This window comes from Neovison vison, chromosome 6, assembly GCF_020171115.1.
Source record: "Neovison vison isolate M4711 chromosome 6, ASM_NN_V1, whole genome shotgun sequence".
Classification (NCBI taxonomy): Eukaryota; Metazoa; Chordata; class Mammalia; order Carnivora; family Mustelidae; genus Neogale; species Neogale vison.
In genome coordinates this window covers 138,629,369-138,644,492 of record NC_058096.1, presented here as the reverse complement: position 1 = coordinate 138,644,492, position 15,124 = coordinate 138,629,369, and the positions used below count along the sequence as shown (strand labels likewise).

Below are 15,124 nucleotides of genomic sequence, written 5' to 3'. Positions count from 1 at the left end.
CTTTTGATTTTGAGGAAGTCCCAAAAGATTATTTTTGCTTTTGTTTCCTTTGCCTTTGAAGACATATCTTGAAAGAAGTTGCTGTGACTGATATCGAAGAGATTACTGCCTATGTTCTCCTCTAGGATTCTGATGGATTCCTGAAAGACCCACAGCAAATATCATCCTCAATGGGAAAAATCTTGCAGCCTTCTTGTTGAGATCAGGAACACGACAAGGATGCCCACTCTTACCACTCTTGTTCAACATAGTATTAGAAGTCCTAGCAACAGCAATTAGACAACAAAGAGAAATAAAAGGTATTAAAATTGGCAATGAAGAAGTCAAACTCTCTCTCTTCGCAGATGACATGATTCTTTATATGGAAAACCCAAAAGACTCCACCCCCAAACTACTAGAACTCATACAGTAATTCAGCAATGTGGCAAGATACAAAGTCAATGTACAGAAATCAGTGGCTTTCTTATACACTAACAATGAAAATACAGAAAGGGAAATTAGAGAATCGATTCCATTTACTATAGCACCAAGAACCATAAGATACCTGGGAATAAACCTAACAAAAGAGGTGAAGGATCTGTACTTGAGGAACTACAGAACACTCATGAAAGAAATTGAAGAAGACACAAAAAGATGGAAGACCATTCCATGCTCTTGGATCGGAAGAATAAACATTGTTAAAATGTCTGTACTGCCTAGAGCAATCTATACTTTTAGTGCCATTCCAATCAAAATTCCACCGGTATTCTTCAAAGAGCTGGAGCAAATAATCCAAAAATTTGTATGGAATCAGAAGAGACCCCAAATCGCTAAGGAAATGTTGAAAAACAAAAATAAAACTGGTGGCATCACGTTACCTGATTTCAAGCTTTACTACAAAGCTGTGATCACCAAGACTACATAGTACTGGCATAAAAACAGACACATAGACCAGTGGAACAGAGTAGAGAGCTCAGATATGGACCCTCAACTCTATGGGCAAATAATCTTCCGACAGAGCAGGAAAAAATATACAGTGGAAAAAAGACAGTCTCTTCAATAAATTGTGCTGGGAAATCTGGGCAGCTATATGTAGAAGAATGGAACTTGACCATTCTATTACACTGTACACAAAGATAAACATTTTTTTTAACTATCTCTAAGAATTGGCTAGCCCTGGCTGTCCCTCCAGGGTCAGCAAAGCCCCCAAATGTCAAAACACCAAAAAACACAGACTACGAAGAGATGACTAACACATCACTTAAAGGTAAGACTTCTCTCCATGCTGAGACCTGTGGTTGGCAGCTGTCTCCCACTGGGAAGGAGAAGTGACTTCTGTTCTTCTCTTACCCCCCTCTCTCCCACATGCAAGCTGCTGTTTGAGACCCCACCAAGGTGTAGTGCATGGAGCTAGGATAGCAAAGTTGATTCCAAGTGCCACCATCAGTGTGCCCCTTTTCACAGCTCTCATCCTGGGAGGGCTTTGTCCACCCAGCTGAACCCTTGAGCAAGACTTAACATGGCTCACATCTGGTACAAATCTGGTACACATGGCCTTGATTGCCTGGGCAGGAGTACAACCCTAGGCCGTGTTACCCCCATGGCAGAGAACCCAGAAGAAGGCCTCCAGATGTTCCCATTGAAGCCCACTTTCTACAGATTGGAAGCAATGGAGGCACCAATCCATCCAACCCCTCAAGGTCCCAGCACAGTTTCCTGCAGAGAATTACCCCTCAAATCCTATTTTCTCACACACTCAGACCTTGTTTTCACATCTGTGGTATAGTTGAGGGCTCCCACTTTCTTGGTACATCTCTGTATGGGGAGACTCATTCAGATTTCCCTGCCTCTTTGGTTGGCATCTCTGAACCTGAGGCCAGAGGAGCCCTGTCTTCACATCCCACTGAAGAGGTATCACAATCCTGCTACTGCTCAGGCTTCCTTTCCTTTTTGCCTCCTGTCCAGATAGTAAAGCTTCAAGGTTTGTAGAGCCAAGTTCCACTTTTCTAGAGAGGAATAAAATCACAAGTAGCAAGATGCTGTTTTCCATGAATGTATGGAGAGATGTTACTTTCAGGTCCTGTGAACAATTTTGTCTGCCCAGAGCTTTCTAGAAAGGGCCAGAGCCAGAGCTAGAGAGGGACAATTAGCTCCACCCAGCCTCCTTCATCCTCTTCCTTCAACATTTTTACTAAAAATACTTATTACATTGTGGGAAAGCCCCAGAAGGCTGGAGGCAGTGGCAAGATGGTGGAGGGCAGACACGTTGGAGAGAGCTCTGGAGTCACATATCTTGGGTAGAACTGAGGTTTTTACTCAGATATTTTAACTGTTTATCTCCAGGAATCACTCAGGTCCACCTGATTTCTAGTTTGGAAGCCTGTATTTAAACTCACAAAAGCAGGGACACCTCGATGGCTCAGTCGGTTAAGCTGCTGACTTTTGATTTTGGCTCAGGTCACCGTCTCAGGGTTATGGAATCAAGTCCTATGTTGGGCTCCACACTCACTGTGGCGTGTGCTTAAGATTCTCTCTTCTTTCCTTCTGCCCTGCCCTGCCACTCCTCAAATAAATTTTTTAAAAAATCTTAAAAAATAAATAAATTCACAAAAGCAGGTCTTCCTCTGTCTTCCTACCCAGGAGTTATAGGGAAGAAAACAAGTGGGGGTTTGGAACAGAGGTGTCAAAGGCCTGCCATCCCTGATAAGATGTATGTCCTAAAAGTTTTCTAGTTTTTCAAAGCTTTTGTGACTTCTGTCTACACACACACACACACACACACACACACACACTGGCATTTGATGTTTCTGAAACCCAACCAGAGGCAGAACCTTAAACACATCTCAAGTTGTGATCATGGAGACAGTGGGCTCCCCCTGGGGTTGAGGTTCTGTAGGGCATTTCATAATAAATTTATCAAAGCCACAGGAGCCAAAGCTTTATAAATAATTCTGGCATCCTTCATTACTCATTATTTGCTGTTAGCCTGTTGGGGGCAATTAGTCTCCATAGAAAGGAGAGGCTTCCCATTTACACAGTTGCACTCACAGCACTTTTATTTTTATGAACATTTCATTTCCCCAATCTCCAGATGAATTTTTGCAATGTTGGAGATTTTTTTATTTATGAAAACCAAAACAGCTGTGCTCCAGTAGAACCTGATTTATCTATCCACCTTGGAGTCACCTCCAGACAAATTGCACCCCCAGTGTATGCTGGGAACTGTGCCAGGAAGGGGCTGTAAAGCCCACGCGGACGTGTCCCTGGACAGGAGCTGAAAAAAATTCACAGAGCTGAAATAGATAATTAGAATCCAGTGGGAAGAAAGCTGACACAGAGGCCATGAAAAGCAGATGAAGGTTAGGGAGCAGATACCAAGGATGGTTGGGTTTTGAAGCATGTATAGAAGTCAGACAGATACAGAAGGAAGGGTTTTCCAGGCATAGGGAGCAGCATGTATGAAAGCATGGAGGTCTGGGAGCTGAGAGGATCTTACCCACTTCTGGTGGATCCAGGGAGGCAGTAAGATCTAAGGAGGAGGTTTATGTAGTGTGTTCAGACAGAAGGGTCTTGTTCCCTGGTGTTTCTGAGAGTAGAACTATAGGACCCCTGGTACGTCAGCCATTTAGAAAATATCAAAAGCTTAAAATATATTTTTGCCAATAATATAATCATAGCAATAAAATAAAAATCTAAAGTGAGGAAAAGGAGACTGATGTTGAGGAAAATGAAAATCAAAACCATGCCAGGAGGTAAAGGAACAGTAGCCAGAAGAATAAGTTCTTGAATTAGATTTGGAAGTGATAATATGCATGTGCTGTATAACAGATAGTTATAAAATACATACAGATGTGCATATATATTATATATATAAAATGCATACATATATAGTATATATTTGTATTTATAGTAAGTGTAAGGGTTGTGTGTGGGTGTGTATATATATGTATATATATATGCCATGTACATATACATTTTTTTTAAAATTAAGGTATAAGTTACACGCAGTACAATTTAAAAATCTTAAACCTGATGCACTCTTACATATGTTTACACCAAGAGACAGAAGATTTCCATCACATGAGAATGTTCCCTCATGACACTTCCTAGCCAATCTCCCCAGTCCAGAGAGCCCTTACCCCACAGAGTACTTTTGTCTTTGAACTTCACATAAAGAGAATTATACCATATGTGCTTTTTTGTGTCTTGTTTTTTTGGCTCAACACAATGCTCGTGAGGCTCCATGATCTTGCTGGAATCTTGGTGGTTTATTCTTTTTTACTGCTGGGTAGTATTCCATTGTATGAGTACACAAGTCTGGTTATCCATTCTCCTATTGATGGACATCTGGGTTGTTTCCAGTTTTGGGTTGTTGTGAATAAACATGCTACAAACATTTCTTTTTTTTTTTTTAGCTCTATTTTTAACTTTTTTTTTCGAATTTATTTATTTTCAGAAAAACAGTATTCATTATTTTTTCACCACACCCAGTGCTCCATGCAAGCTGTGCCCTCTATAATACCCACCACCTGGTACCCCAACCTCCCACCCCCCGCCACTTCAAACCCCTCAGATTGTTTTTCAGAGTCCATAGTCTCTCATGGTTCACCGCTACAAACATTTCTGTATGTGTTTTTTGGACATGTACTCATTTCCTTTAGTTGTGTGCCTAGTTGTGGAGAGGCAGTCTGAAGTCGTTACACCAGTTCACATTTCCATCAGCATTGAACGACAGTGAACCATATTTTTAAGATGGATAATTCAGCTTCAAATAAGTATGCCTGTACACTTATAGTTTGGAAGACTTGCTAAAGGACCATAAGCCTGAAAGTCAGCGTCCTGGGTCTGAAGTTCTCACTCTGCCACCCACATGATCACCTCATTATCCTGTGTCTTCTTTTCATTTCTTTTTTAAAAAATTATGTATGTCACCATACAGTACTTCATTAGTTTTTGATGTAGTGTTCCATGATTCATTGTTTATTTATAACACCCAGTGCTCATTGCAATACATGTCCTCCTTAATACCCACCCCCATCCCCTCTGAAACCTTTGGTTTGATTCCTGGAGTCCACAGTCTCTCATGGTTCATCTCCCCCTCCTTCATTTTTCCCTTCTTCTCCTAATGTCCTCTGTGCTATTCCTTATGTTCCTCAAATAAGTGAAACGATATAATTGACTTTCTCTGCTTGACTTACTTCACTCAGCATAATACCTTCCAATTCCAACCATGTTGATACAAAAGTTGGGTATTCATCCTTTCTGAAGCTGAGTAATATTCTATCATATATAGGGACCACATCTTCTTTATCCACTCATCTCCTGAAGGACATCGCGACTCCTTCCACAGTTTGGCTATTGTGGGCATTGCTGCTGCTGCTATGTCTTCATTTCTTTGTCTGTAACACAAGTGGTTTGGATGTTGATCTCCAAAGTCATTAGAATTCTGGGGGTGGCAGTATAATATTTAAATGTTTTCTCATGTTTCTCTCTGTCCTCCCCCCCCCCAGATCTCCTACCACTATGCCAATGTGGCCAACAAGGCCCTTCATCTTCCCTTGCCTTCAGGGAAAGGAAGGCACAGCAGAAAATAGGTAAGAAAGTAGGTAAGACTCCTGGCTTTTGAGATCCAAAAGCCAAACCCTTGGCAGGGAGAGGGATGAGTTTAGGCCTGAGTAATCTGAGAGACTACATGATGCATAGTAGAGATTCTAGTTCCCTGCTCTGTACTGCCTCACCCCTCCACCAGCACAGATTTGCTGAAGGGGGTATGAAAAGAGTTAGAAAGCCATAAATAAATCAGTGATGTTGCTGAGAAAGGTGGTAGCAGCTTAAAACAGCCATTTAATCCTATCTCAACTACGTAGGCTAGGAATTCAGGCAGGGCTCTGCTGGGCAATTCTTTTGTTCTATGTGGTATTAACTGGGGGTCACTCAGCAGTATTAAGACAGTAGCTGGCTGGTCTGGAGGGTTCCAGATTGCTTCATTCACGTGGTGATGTGTCTGGCAGACTGGGCTCGCTGGGACTGATGACTGGTGCACCTCTATAGGGGCCTCTCCAGTATGGGGGACTTGAGGCGGTTGTACTTTTTACTTGGTGGCCTAGAGCTTCCAGAAAGAGTGTTTCAAGAGGCAGGACACTGCTAGATTCGTAAGGCCTGGGCCCAGCAATGAGTAGTCATCATGTTACCTTTGCTGTGAGGGATTGTTGAAGGCAATTGCAGAGCCCACCAACATTCAAGAACAGGGTACACAAATCTTACTTTTAAGGAGAGGAACATCAAAAAATTTGATAACTATCTGCAATTTGCCATTGAAGGGCCTTTCTCAGGCCAAACATAGGGATCCAGAAACTTCTAAATAGGTTTGAAAGATCTGAAAGCTGATTGGTACCACTACTGAGGTTGAGCCTGAGGAACTAGCAAGACCCAGGAAAGAGATGACTGTGTGGTGTACACATAAAGATGGGGCTTTAGATAGAGTCCCTCGGGTCCCAGCATCATGTGAGAGCAGAAGAGTGGACCTCTTTATGTCCCAGGAGCATGGAAGGACACTCATTAAAAGAGTTGGCTCCCAAAGACTGGCAGAGACCCTTGGGGCTTGACTCTATAGGGACTAGAGTGAAAAGACATCTGAGGACCAGATGGGATGTCACGCATCTTCGTGATGCCACGTAGGTAGATGATAATGAAAAAATGGGTCACTATTTCCCCTACCATCACCTGATGCCTCGGATTTATGATGACTCCTGGAAGTCAGGTATAGCCTGAAGATAGCACAATGGGGTCTTTCACAGGTTGGGTGTTTTTTATGGTTTGTCCTTCAGATCAACTCCTGTGGAGGGGAAGAGATGGAAGCAGGGCTGGACAAAGGGAGAAGCAGTCCCATTGGAGATTTCAGCCAACTCCATAGGCAGCTCTGGAGTTGGGATGGACCTTTAGAGTTATTCTGAGTTGGGATAAGGGGGCTGGACCTGTACACACCTGCACTGATGGGGCATTGGATGCAGCCACAGGGGAAGGGAGTATAACCTTGGATGAGGCAGCTGCCTTCTGCTGGGTCAGTCCCTAAAGGAGCAGAGGGCTGAGACCATCTACCAGCAGCACTGCCAACAGCTGGAAAAATGCTTTCTTCTTTCCTGAAGGGATATCTGGGAGGCATATCCCAGCAACCATTACAGAACTTACCATAGAAATGATCATGATTTATACAGTGATCAAGAAAACTACATTCCTTGCCATCTGAGTTTGTGTGACTTGTGTCCCCAACATGTGAATTCCATAATTTTAAGATCAAGGGCCATATGATGTGTTACTCTGATATAAGATAGATGGTCTTCTATGTGCCTTTTAGAAAGAGGGAAAGTCCCTCATCTTCTTGCCCCACAGACAAGAACATAAAGCTAGGATCCAAGGAGCTGTTTGCCTGAACATTGCCACATGTCACGTGCAAACCAGAGGTTGTTCTTATTTTGTGTACCCCACTGAAAGGCTAGAGAGAATCTTAAAACAAGGAATCCTTACTTATGGGTTTTTCAAGCGCCACAAATCGGACAGGGAAAGGGTGGAGCCTTCGACAGCTGCCTTCTGTAGTACATGAGCCCTTTGCCAAGTTGTCCCAAGTTGTGAGATGTTGATCTGATGCTGGTGGCTATTTAGAACTAGAAAATATGCCGTGTCTTGGACCCCTTTACATCTTCAAAATGGGGACACTGGCTATGGGCAGCCAGGACAGAAAATAAGCTGGATGTGAGAGTCAGATCAGCTGAATCCAGCCAGCAACATATTGTGGAATGAGCTCTCAGATCCCATAGACAGAAGCACTGGGGATCTGTGTCCAGCAAGGAAGAAAAAGGATTTCTTCTGAGGAGGTCATTGGTCTATTGGTGCTGCTCCATAGAGCTTTCTTTGATGATGACAATGTTCTATTCTGCTCTGTGAAATATGGTGGCTATTGAAATATGGCTGGTGTGACCAAGAAAGTGAATTTTGAATTGCATTTGATTTGGTTGGTGGCTACTGCACCGGACTGTGAGGCCTAAAGTCTTGCTCGTTCTCAAAGTATGGTCTGGAAACAGTGGTACCAGCATCACCTCGGAGACTGAGGCAGAAATACAGATTTTCAGGTCCCACTTGAGACATGTGATCCCAAACCTGCATTTTGGCAAGGTTCCCCAGGGAGTTTGTGTCCACTAAAGATGGCTTCTAGAAGACACCCATCCTCCCCCAGTCTCCCATTTGATCACCCTATGATTCAATACAGAGGAGAGTGAATTGGAGTACATGACAAGGTCCTGGGCTTCAGAATGAAGGACTGGGTGCAACACGGGCCATGTTTCTCCACAGGGTGCACAAGAGTTCTATGAGGGGGCCAATATGAGGGGGCCAAATGAGACTAGCCCCGTGCAGATTTTGCTGACGCATCCAGGAGGGTGGCCTGAATCTATCAGCAGACCTCCGCTGCATGCTCTACAGGGTTGGCGGGGGGGTGGGGGACTGTGATCAGAATTGTTTAAGAAGATTTTCCTCCACTCTTGAGCATTCTAGATGGTGGGATACAGCCTGAAAATCCTACCCCCACCCATCTTACCAAATTCAGAATCTTCCCAACTTATTGAAAAATATTTTTTGTGCTCTTCTTTTGGATCAAACACATTTTATTTTATCTTTTGGGTCTCAGATGGTTTCTTTTCTGTTTCCCACCCCACCCCCAATTTCTACTTTAGTTCTAGCTGTCAAGACTGTTATTCCAACTCGCTCCTGCTTGTTTTAATTGCTGCCTCAAACTTTTCTTGAGGAATCCAAAACTTACTGTGATTTGCCCTCCTCCCCCACTTCCCCCCTAGGTTTGATGCCGGTCTTTTTTTTTTTTTTAAGATTTAATTTATTTATTAGAGAGAGAAAACATGAGCACGGGGGAGGGGCAGATGGAGGGGCAGAAGTGGGCTCAGTCCCGGGACCTTGAGATCATGACATGAGCCAAAGGCAGAGGCTTAACTGAGATAGCCACCCAGGCGCCCTGACATCTGTCTTTTTCACCAGTCTCCTCTCAATTTGTTCTTTCTCTTGGGAATTTGTGCTTGTTTCCCTCTCCAGTTTTTAATTTTTAGAGTGGAGTATCCTAAGCCACAGAGGAAGGCGAGGAGGTGGGTTTGAGGCAGTCGTAAATGGAGGACAGATGCAGTCAAAACAACTGGGAGGAAGACTTGAGTGAAGCAGGGTTATCTACTGGGAGCGTCCGAATAAGTTTTGCTCTCACAATCCAACTTTCCACCCTGCACCTAAATCTTCAACAAAATCTATATTACTCACCAATGCTTGGGAGATTTTTCAACTTTTAGTTATAGGATATTTCAAACATACAGAAGCAGGAGAAAACACATTATGAACCCACACGTACCACATGTTGACTGTATTCAGCAACAGTTAATATCAATATTTCCCACCTCCACCCCCACCCCAGGTATTTTTGGGGGGCAAATCCCAGAAATGTAAATTTTTTACCCATAAATATTTCACAGTTTATCTAAAGATATTAGAGATTTCTTTTTAAAAACATAACCCCAATGCCATTGTTTTATCTTGAAGTTAACAATTCCTCATTACCTACACTTAGCATTCAGATTTCTTGATTGCCTGCAATTTATTTTAGAGTTGGTTCATTTCAGTCAAATCCAAATAAGGTCCATGTGTTTCAATTAGTTGTTATATGTCTTCTAATCAGTAGGTTCCTCTTCAACCTCTACTCTTCCTTAGAACTCCTTTGTTGAAGAGACTAAGTTGTTCACTTGTAGACCTTCTCATGGCCTAGATTTTGTTTATTGCTTCCCCAGTGTGACATATAACAGATTCCCCGGTCTCCTATATTTCTTGAAATTTGGTGGTGTGATAGAGGCTTGACTGGATTCTGGTGCCATGTTTTTGGCAAGACCACTTCATGGATGGTGATTTTTCTTTCAAGAGACCCATACTATATGGTGCTGTTTTTCGGGTGTGAGCAGTCACTGATGCCCAATGCCCACATCCATTAGTTAGTTAGGACTTGCAAACTAGTAATATTCTAATTCCATCATCCCTTCTTCATTTATTAGCTAAAATTCTTCTATAAACAGAAATTCCTGCTCAACTTTCGGTTTCTCTGAGTTACAGTGTGTGCAGAAGAAGCCTGATACACGCTTGATTCTTTCTCTTTATTAATTTTCAAAAAAGAAAGCAGGGGCCCTGGTACTTGGGAGTTTATTTTTGTGGATGGCAAATAGTTGAACCTGACCTCTGCAGGGGGAGCCTGGAGACTTTTAATTCTCTTAGTAGCTTTGAAGAAGGGATGTTAATATACTCATTTTTACAGATCCAGAAAAGGAGACTCAGCAGTGGTCCAAGCTAGTGAGTGGAGGATCTGGGATTTTATCCCGGGTCTGCTCGTTTGCAGAGACCAAACTCCTTACTGCGTGGCACAGTCCTTTTTATAGGACTGTGGGGAATTCACCCAAACCTGGAATTGAGCTGGCAGAAGTCTCTTTCTGTTCTGGCTTGCTAGAAATCAACATTCTGCAGACTGAAAAATGACATGTATCCATAAGATCTAAGAATAACCTTTCTTCAAGTTGCATTTAACCACAATTATAGCAATGAATTGTTTGATTTCAGAATACTTGTGTTGTTAAGCAGTTTCCCAAAGGTTGAACCCTAAGCTAGGCTGCTTTAATCGGATTTATACATTTATTGTGATAGGATATGATATCATGATTTGCAGTTCTGTGTTCAGTGACAAACATCACTGTACATGGAAGTGAAGGAAACCTATGTTGGAAGGGGTTTATTTATAAAGGAGTTTCGGAAAAGCTGAGGATTAAATGTAGGAATAAAGAGATTTATTGAAACTTAAGGCCAACTTTGGGTCATAAATAGCATTTGTGCAGTGACATTGTTTGTTTAATTGGAAGTTATATGGAGAACCATCAAAATAACCTGTGAATTAATGAAGATTATCTGTCAGAGTGCGTTCTGCTGCATGGGGCTCAAACTGGTTTAAGCATGGGCTTACAGGATTTATTTCCTAAACCATCCAGAGATAGATCTGACCAGGCTTCAGGGCTTAGATGCTGTATTCAGAACCAAGTTTCTCTTCCTTTCTGTGCTCTGCTTCCTTTGTGTTGAGTTCATTCTCACAGAGACTCCTCCCTATTGTCCCAAGATGGTAACTGCCAGCCTCTTGTTCCTGTGGCTACAGCCTTCCTATTGTACATCAGTAGGAAAGAGGAAAGGGCCTTCCTTTCATTTTCATTGAGTCTTATTGGTTCTGAGTGGGTCCATGTGCCTATCCCTGAGTCAATCACTGTAGCCAGGGAAATAGGATAGATTGTAGGTGCAATTGTGCCTACAAGTTCATGTCTAGGCTCATTTTTCAGGGAGATGGTCTGCAGCTTTGATTAGGTTATCAAAGGCCAGTCCAAAGGGATGGCTATTCTGAGATATTGTTAGATATTGAACCAGACTGAATTGCTTTTTTAAAACCCTGGCTTCATATTTGTATTGTCTTCTTGAATATTTTCAATTATAATGTGTCGAGTCTGCTTTTTAGCCACCTTTTATTGAGGATGATCAGAGATAGGAAATACTGACCAGAATTTAGTTTATATCATTTCTTCAGGTTCTAGATGTTATAACCCCTTTTCCTTCCCAACACAGCCCTATGTCTGGGGTCATGGCAGAAGTTGCCCCCGACTGTGTCACAGGGGCTAAGCTCACAGCCTTGCTGGAGTCCCAGACCCATACCATCTGCAGGCCTCAGGTTTGCCCAGGGTTGGAGAGCTGCTCATTCCGGGTGAGGAAAAGCTCTTTGGGAATTATTTCCCGGCAATGATTCCAAGATCTCACGCAGGGTGGTATTTTTCTGCTAATCCCAACCTAGAGCCCAGCGTGTGCATTGTTGACACCAGATAATGTTAGTCCTCTGGCTGATACTGTGGCGGATAAGCAAACATCGGACGGCTGGCAGAATCCCCGACTTCCTGAGCGTCCACAATCACAAATTCATTGAAGTTTAAACACACAGAGACCTATCACCCTTGCCCTTTGCGTTTGCCAGGAGATGAGGTTATCCGTGGGTGATTGTTGTAAATAGTCACCCCTCATTTCCCCCTCCAACTTGCACTTTGGATTTTAATCAGGTTCAAAGCCTTCCTGGCATTTGGCTTATTTTCTTCATCTGTATGACCCACAGGCTAGTCCAGGGATGCTTTGACTTTAATGAGCCTTTGAATCACCCAGGGATCTTGTTCCAGTGCAGAGTCCCATTAGCAGATCTGGGGTGGGGCCCTAGATTCTGCGTTCCTAACAAGCTCTCAGAGATGCCTGTGTTCCTTCAAGGTCCACACATCGAAGGGCAAAGGACTAGACTAATGGCTTTCAACCTCGGCTGCACAATGGAGTCATCTGGGGAGTCGTGGAAATTCTAATGCCCAGTCCTACTCTCAGGTGTTTGGATTTATTTGGTTCGTGCATGACTATCCAGGTGATTCTGATGTGCAGCCCAGCTTGAGAACAGCTGGTGGACCCCTCAGCCTTCAGCCTCTGCCTGCTAGCTCCTCCTCACCACTGGTCTGGCCTGCTCATACGACCTCTGCTCTGTGCTCCTGGATACCCTTCTCCCTTGTCCTTGACATTCATGAAGAGCTTACTGTGGACTAGAACTTTTCTATACAGCCCAGTTAGGTCAGTACTGTTTCTCTCCCCATTTTGCAGGCAGAGAAACAGAGGTTTAGAGAGTGAAGTATCTTGTCCCAGGTAACACAGTCATTAAGGAACAATGTCAGGGCCCACACAGATCTTCTGTCTCTGAAGCACAAAAGTAGCTGAGTGTGGTTTAAGAGGATGGCCTCTGGAGTCAGACACATGTGTGACCCACCACTTATTGTCAGTGTGACCTTGGGCAAGTTGCTTAGATCCAGGAAGCATTAGGTTCCTCCTTTGTAAAATGGGGGTGATAAGAATACCCACTTCTCAGGGCTATGGGGAACATGTAAGTTATGCCTCTAGAGCCTGGGCCAAGGTCACCGCCATTACAGTGCCACATGCTGTCCCCATAACACTTGCCATGAGCCCCTCTTCTTTGGCGTGGAGGCTTGGACTTCCAGATTATAACTCTTCTGTGTTCACATGAACTCTTCAAATGGAAATCAATTTCCTTCAAGGCAGAAAAATTACAAGTATAAAATGTGTGTGAATGTGACTTTTTTTTGATTCAAGGCCTCAAATGGGTTTCCTTTGCCCCATGCCTCCTAGCAGTGGGAGCCAGTGAATTTCCCAGTGTTTTTCAGTTGATGGAATTTATATGTTAGTCAACAGAAAATAATCGTATTGGAAACAGAGCCATCTTATCATACATGATTATCATACAGATAATCACATTTTTTTGGAGTCATTCATTCATCCATCCATCCACTCATTCATTGTCTTCTAAGTTTACCCAGACCCTATGGAGTGACTAAAGACAGCTCCGCCAAACTGGGCTGGGTCTGCTGCTCTGTCCCCCAGGGTGCAGGTGGGAGGGTTGAAGAGGTGGGGACACTTTCTCATGCGTATCTCCTGCATTCAAGAACCTACTTTTTAGAGGATTCACACCTAGGACTTTTCCTAGTTTTAACACTGAAAGTTTCACATTCCAGGAAACCCTGCCGTCCCAGACAAACAGATATGGCCGGTCACCCCCCCACCACAGGACAGTTGGGGGCCATGTCCTTGCCCTTTGCAAACCTGACAGCTTGTGCCTTTCAGCCTTTCTGCTTCAGGGAGGGCTCTTTGGTGCAAAGTGGTTCTTCCTGGCTTTTCTCATTCCTTTTGTGCTGTGAGTTCACGAGCCCCGGAGTCTGGACCAGTACCGCGCTGCCTCTCACCATGCCTGGACTCATGGTCATGATGAGTTCCCTGCTTGCTCCCTGCTCAGCAGGTTTCTCTGCACAGCCTGACATCCTCCTCCTTCCATGTCAGGGCATTGTGCAAAGCCAGGGAGTCTTTGTCCTGTCCCAGCCACAAGAAGAATGTTTATAAAAGAAAACACCTCCACTTCCCTCCCCCTTTCTCAAGGCTGCGAGCACACTTTCCTCAGGCAAGTGCTCAGTGAGTACACAGAATCGGGGCTGTTTTCTTTCTGATGCCATTTCAGATGAAGCTGAATATTTTTAAACTAGGCAAGCAACACCACAGCTAAAAATGCTTGGATTTGAAAATAAACGTGTGACAGATTTACACCCAACCCTTGAATCAGAGACACTTGCAGCAACAAGCTCACTAGGTGATTAAAGGGGGCTCATGAACAGAGCCTTATTTTCCTGTGGACGAAGACTAAAGTCTGGAAGCTGCCAATGTGGATTTAGGGATCAGTGATGCCGGGTTCTGATTTAGCGTCAATGCCGTTGTCTTGGTCCGCTCCTGTCAAAAAATGGACTCTGAAAAACAATCTGAGGGGTTTGAAGTGGCGGGGGGTGGGGGGTGGGGGGTTGGGGTACCAGGTGGTGGGTATTATAGAGGGCACGGCTTGCATGGAGCACTGGGTGTGGTGAAAAAATAATGAATACTGTTTTTCTAAAAATAAATAAATTGGAAAAAAAAAAATGAGAGCAGCAACTCCCAATGTCTCGCCCTGGCAGCTGAGTTCAAAGAGGAAGTGGGGTAGCTTAGAACAGGGACTCCCTCCTTTCTTACCTCTGTCTCCTGAAGGAAAATCATTCCCAGAAGCCCCTCTCCCCTGTACATTTCCCCTCACATCCACCTGTCCACAGGGGCAGCTTCCATCCTCTTTGTGGTTCAGAGGTCTCTGTCCAATGCATGAAACACTATTGCAGTTCTCTTAGGGAGAAGTGGCTTTGGCTGGATGAGCAAAACTGTATTCCTAGCCTTCTTTCTTGGGTATTCTGAAGCTTTGGGCTCTGACCCTTATTTTGTTTCTGTCTGGTTTAGATGCGAATAACGTGGTGAACTGGGTGCTCCTATTTCAAGATTCAATGCAGTTCTGTTAGCACTTGCAAAGGAGGCAGGGAAGGCAAGATAACAGTGGGGTTTTCTGGGGGAGATTGCTTTTCATCTGTGGCTCTGTGGCAAGAAACCGTCTTGAAAACAGGTAAACTAGATCATCTCAAAAGGAACT

General features: G+C 43.7%; 1 protein-coding gene across 1 annotated transcript in view; it reads left to right on the top strand.

The window, feature by feature from the left end:
- Nucleotides 1–1,224: 1,224 nt before the first annotated feature.
- Nucleotides 1,225–15,124, top strand: part of LYZL4 (lysozyme like 4) — a 42,570-nt gene continuing 28,670 nt past the window's right edge. Inside the window, exons 1-2 of the mRNA XM_044255182.1 lie at nt 1,225–1,246; nt 5,490–5,573. Coding sequence (XP_044111117.1) covers nt 1,225–1,246; nt 5,490–5,573 — 106 coding nt within the window. The remainder of the gene's footprint in view (nt 1,247–5,489; nt 5,574–15,124) is intronic.